The sequence below is a fragment of the Apium graveolens genome, chromosome 9 (genome assembly GCF_009905375.1).
Source record: "Apium graveolens cultivar Ventura chromosome 9, ASM990537v1, whole genome shotgun sequence".
Lineage (NCBI taxonomy): Eukaryota > Viridiplantae > Streptophyta > Magnoliopsida > Apiales > Apiaceae > Apium > Apium graveolens.
In genome coordinates, this window is record NC_133655.1 from 114,647,083 (window position 1) to 114,653,341 (window position 6,259).

Genomic DNA, 6,259 nt, shown 5'->3' on the forward strand with positions numbered 1-6,259 from the left:
AACAGCCATATCCTTCAGTTAAACCTTTGCTGTTATCTCCAAAGGTAGCCACCGGGCCAGCTTTCTCAACCATATTTGATAGCAAGGCTCTTTCTCCGGTCATATGTCTTGACGATCCGCTGTCAAGAATCCACACTACCAGTTGTACCTGTTTAATGCCCTGCAATACAAATGGATTAGACCTTCTTCGGAACCCAAGCTTGGTTGGGTCCGGCATACTTGTAAAATTGGCCTTTATCAGGCAAAATAACATTCTTAACTTTAATGTTCTCAACTTTCTCAATGACTGGACATTTGACCTTGTAAACAGCCTTGACAAATTTCTGTTTAGGCTTAGGCACAAATGTCTCCTTTCTAGCTTTAGGAGGACTAGCAATCTTAGACCTATCATGCTTCCTATTATTCACATGCTGACGAGGAGTAGTCTTATCATTAGAAACATGCTTACCATTAAAATAAGCATACATCAGATTAAAAGCACAAGACATACAATTAGAGACACCACATGCTTTATGAGAGAGATTAACAACAGGCAAGATATGCATGTTAGACATGGCAGTTTTGTTATCCAACTCATGTGTGTCTGATTTAGTCTCAGTTGCTTTCACAACTTTGACCGGAACCTTTGGCACACTTGACTTGGAAACAACTTTCTCATTAGCAAGATCTTCAGCACGGATTTCTTCTTGAATAATAAATGAGGTCTCGTCAAATGGCTCAGCAATTGATTCTTTATAGAGGGGTTCATCAACACCCTTAAGCACATGTGGTACTTCCCTGCCTTTAGCACAGACATGAGGAGGGGAGTTTATGCCTAATTTTCCAATAGCAACATTGTAATCAGAACCTATTCCAGATGTTTGATTAACAGCTTGCTTATTGTAAAACTCTTTGGACTTCGAACAAGAATTAAAGTAAGCTTTAACCTTAGTCTCAAGACCGGTGATCTTGTCTTTGAGAATAGTTTCGAATTGTCTATAACAGTCAACTCTATTCTCTAGAAAAGATACTTGTTCTTTTAATTTATCTTGATTAATGTGCACAAGTCTTAATTCATTGACCTCTTTCTCAAGGTCTTTGATTTGTTGATTTAACATTTCATTATCACGATGAGCACAATCTAAGGAACCTCCTAGATGATAAACTAATTCAGCATCAGTAAATTTTACCTCTTTTCTTGACGATGAGGTATTTGCATCAATAGCCATGAGAGCAAGATTCCCAACTTCTTCATCTTCACTGTCAGTATCATCCCAGCTTCTTCCCTTTTCCAGGTAAGCCCTTTCAGATTTACTCTTCTGATTAGAATCATAAGAGTTCTTCCTAAATTGTTTTGGCTTCCTGCATTCTGTAGCAAAGTGTCCCAACTCATTGCAGTTGAAGCATCGAATGGTGCTTCGATCAACCATCCCTATTTTGTACCCACCACTGCTGGTGTTAGAGGATGAAGATCCACCTTTCTGGAATCTGTTGTAGTTGGACTTGTACTTGAACTTAGGATTCCTTTTGAATCTGACATTTGAGAATCTCTTGACAATCAGGGCCATTGACTCATCCTCCAATTGCTCCAGTTCTTCCAAGGAATAAAAATCATCTCCTGATTCATTTGTAGTAGGAGGATCAAATTCTGCTACTATCACATTTTCTTCAAACTTGGAAGACTGTACCATTCTTTCTGACTGTTGAGATTGTTGTTGTTGTTGTGGTTGTTGTTATTGATCTTCAGCTACTAGAGCAGTAGACGTGCTGACCACTCTTCCTTTCCCGTAAACTTCCTTCTGCTGAATCTGCTCCAACTCATAAGTCTTTAACACAACATAGAGCCTTTCCAAAGAAATCTCACTCAGATCTCTTGCTTCTCTTATGGCAGTGATTCTATGTTCGAGATGAGTTGACAGTGTTAAAAGGAACTTTTTGTTGACCTCCCTGATGGAATAGTATTTACCATTAATGTTCAGGTTGTTGATCAATGCATTGTACCTCTCAAACACTTCAGTGATTCCTTCTCCTGGATTGGATTTAAAGTATTCATACTCAGAGGTTAGGATTTCTAACTTGTTCTCCCTAACTTCCTTTGTGCCTTCATTAATAACCTCAATAGTTTCCCAGATGTGTTTGAAATCTTTACAGTTCATCACATGTCTATTCATCAAGGGATCAAGGAAATCTACTAAAATTAATTGAAGGCTAGCATCCAGGGAGGCTTCTTCTTTTTCAGCAGGAGAAAAATCCTCAAGATTCTTTACATAAGTTCTAGCTTTGGTGATCACCACATCATCTTCAATTACCTCTAGTTCAATAACCATTGGAATTTTTGGACCATTATTTAACACTTCCAGATATTTGGGATTAGCAACTTGTAAAAACAATAGCATCTTCTTCTTCCACATGATATAATTTTCTTTATCAAATAGTGGAATTTTAACGGTTCCAACTTTTTGTGAAGTCATTATGAATTTTTGAATAAATAAAAATTCAAGGAGTGAAAGAAACACAAAAGTCTAGGATCTTGATTTGTTCGTTAATCAGAAGGCTCTGATACCAATTGTTCCCAATATGTTTATAGAAGGGGGGTTGAATACAAACAATACCGTTTAATCGAATAAAATGCGGAATAAAAAGGTGAAATAAAATTCAAGTTAAATAAAACTATTATTAAACTTGAAAGGTGTTACAACAACGGTATCGTTTACAAGGGATTAATCTCAAATCAATTATTACAAATCTAGAATAAATTCGACATGAACTTTTTCTATTTTTGCAATAAAAAGATCAAATGCTAAAAGCGATTTGAGATTAAGTTCTAGGGATTTCGATCCGCTAGATAGTTACACAAGAACAAGAAAAGTATTTCTAGTGGATTGGATTTAACAATAAATACTAGAAATAAATGATCTGTGTAGTTTGCAATAATTTCTCTGCAGGTTCTCTTGTTCTGTGTTTTGCTGTTGAATATTCAATGCTGTGTTTTTTTCTTTTAAAAATGACATGCTTTCTGTTGTTTAAGTAATCAAAACAATCCAATTGAATCAGCAAGACTTTCGGCAAGACTATCAAATGACCAGGCATGACAATCCATTTGAACTGGTAGGACTTTCGGCAAGACAATCCAAATGAACTAGCATGACATTCGGTATGACTATTGATTGTCATACCGATTGTCTTCCTAATATAAAAGATAGTCTTGCTGGATTAAAACAGATTTTAATCAAATAATAATTCTGAATTAATTAATCAATTAATTCAATTAATCAATAAATTAATCTTTGCAGATTTAATTTATTTTCTTAATTAAATTATATGGCTTAATTAATTAATAGAGAATTAATACCAATCTTGAGCAGCAACCATTCCTCTGAAAATCTTCTGAAAATCACTGTCAATTACGAATCAATTCCACCACTTCAATGTTGACACTCGATATACTGTCTGGTTCATGAGTGACTAACTTCCGTGACGTTTCTTCATGCCTTGACCTTGATACTCCTGATTTTCTTCAGACTAAATCCTTGTAATTAATTGATACCCTGACGAGATCTCTGTCACTTGATTAAATCCACAATCTTGATTTATATCACTGAGGCTTGATCAATTTCTTGAGCTTCTTCCAGTGAATTAAGTCATCAAGTCTGTAGATGAACAATGTTACTTAATCCTTTGACATATGTTACTCTGTGAGATCTCTCTGACGATAGATCCACTATTTACTTATTACATTCTTATTTGAGTTGAGTTAAATCCCCGAATAAACAAATAGGCTATTACATATGCCTTTCAAATACTTATCAAAATTTGAATGGAATTGACTCACCAATGGTAGAAACTTGAATTCTAATGAGCGGTCTTACTTTACATATAATTAATTTTATATTAATTAAATAAATGTTAAAATACTAAAAATAATACTCATTTTACACAGTTATTAGTACATTCGAAGAAGTTTGAGATATTTGCGCCGAAGAGACAAGAAAATAATGAAGTTTGAAATGAAAATAATTACGAAGAATAATGATATGGCTAGTTACCGGCTAATATATGTTGTTTTATACCAATTATATTGCGCTCAGAAACAAGTTAATACATTATAAATAATTGGAAGTACATATAAGCCCATTAAAATATAAAATGACTTGGTTATTGAAAATTTAAAGATATAATTGTTGAAACAATCACTTAAATCACCACAAAACATTCGGATCATAAAGCGTTGACAAGTTCGACATCTACAAGTTATCGTTTTCCTCATGTTTTCTATCCAGAATATTAGTAGGAAGAGATGGATCAAAAGTAGTAGAAACTGGAGAAGTATAATTAGCCTTATTATGTAGTATTGAATTCTCCGTGGATGTGAACAAACGGGCCACTGCATTTTCACTATCTTCATTTATCATCCCCTCATCCCCAATTACAGGTGGGTTACTTACCATCGAATCAGCAATGTTTCCAGCTACACTCTCTTTATTAGGATACTCTCTAGTCCACTTTTGAAGCCACTGTGAAATGTTTCCAACAGTACATGGATATGAAGTTGTAAAATAATTTGATTCCTGAATAATTGGGGGTGGCTTATGGCTACGCAAATGATATTCATCTACGTTGTTGAGGAGATCCTGGTTATCGACTGTCATATTCCATGTACTAGGTGAACTGAAGCTTGTTAAGTCAGATGTGTGTAGTGAGTTTGTACCCATTAATAATGAAGAGCTTAAAATCAGTGAATCCGAGGGTGTAACAACACCAGGATCATGGGTAGAAGTCATTGGTGAATTTGAAATAGCATTGTAAAGAGCTTCTTTAGCTGTATTAACATTGTTTTGGAGCCTTCTAACCCAGACATCTTTGGATAACTTAGTGTTGTTATTAGATTGAGTAATAGTATTATTATTGCTACCTCGTCCATCACAAACATATCTTCCACAAACTGCAACATTCATCTTCTTCCTTAACCGTATATTCCAATAATTTTTGATGTCATTATCAGTCATGTTTGGAAGATAGTTAGCTATGGCAGCCCACCTACAAGATAAATTTAACAAATTTAATTTTAGTGCAATATATCATTATACCCCCCACATACACATACACATAAACAAACACACCACACAAACACGCACATAAACACACACACGGATATATATATATATATATATAAAAGTCTATATTATTTTTACAATATATATACATATATATATATGTAGACATATAACTTATCTTATATAGAATACATTGATAGGTCGTAGTTTAATTAATAAAAGTAAGCTTTACTATTCAACTACTTAATTAACATTAATTTATTTTCTAAAACTCCATTAATCGGTCAAGGAAATATTTACTTATTGCCAAAAAGAGCCTGTAGATTGATAATCTTTTCATCTTCATTAACTGTGAAGTCACCTCGCTTGATATCAGGCCGAAGATAGTTTTTCCACCGAAGTCTACAACTTCTACTACATCTATGTAACTCTGCATTCAATATACATCTAATAAGGTATATAAAAATACGAGGTAAAAAAAAAGGAAATATAATGTATGTACTATATACCAGCATTGTCAGAAACTGATTTCCAGTCCCCTGGGCCGTTTCTTGAACGTAAGAGAGCAACAAAAGGTCCTCCTCTGGTGTCCACGAAACTTTTTTATTCACTCCTCCCATTTTACCAGGAGGTCTCCCCATGTCTAATTTTCTCTTTCCTTCTCCCCCTCTTAACTTACTCTTTATATGTATATTATGTATTGCACAAGATAAAACCGAGTGTGTGTTGAGCTACATTTATAGGGAAGAAAAATAAAGACTAATTACTTCTTCCTTGGAAATATTAGTAAAAAAAGTCAAACTTACACAAATTTTCAAATTCACAAGCCTCAAAAGTCATCACCATATTTATTAGTGATAATGATAATTATTCTTTATCTTGTCAACATGCGAATCTTACCCACTATATTGTTATTTTCACCTCAAATTATAAAATTTTAGATTTCATAATGAACATTTACATTTTAATGTATAATTTAAAATGGGTTTGTAGAATTTTTTTAGAACATGCATAATTTTACTAAAACATACAACATCGATAATTATATTAAAAATAACAAATAAATTTTGATAAAAGAATAATAAATTAAATTAAACTCACATATATTTATTATATACATGATTACTTGACAACTTAATTTTAATAAATTTTAATCTCAAAAATATAATTTAAATTGCATATACATATAGAACATACATATAAAACATACCTTCATAATAACGAAC

At 33.3% G+C, this 6,259-nt stretch overlaps 1 protein-coding gene across 1 annotated transcript; it reads right to left on the reverse strand.

Annotated features, from left to right (window-relative positions):
* Nucleotides 1-4,114: 4,114 nt before the first annotated feature.
* LOC141686628 (uncharacterized) lies at nucleotides 4,115-5,616 on the reverse strand. Its single transcript, XM_074491664.1, has 3 exons — nucleotides 5,543-5,616; nucleotides 5,334-5,463; nucleotides 4,115-5,016 (listed from the first exon to the last, which is right to left on the reverse strand). Exon 3 carries the CDS (start codon nucleotides 4,983-4,985, stop codon nucleotides 4,224-4,226), a length of 762 nt encoding a protein of 253 aa, XP_074347765.1. The 5' UTR covers nucleotides 4,986-5,016; nucleotides 5,334-5,463; nucleotides 5,543-5,616; the 3' UTR covers nucleotides 4,115-4,223.
* Nucleotides 5,617-6,259: the final 643 nt, after the last annotated feature.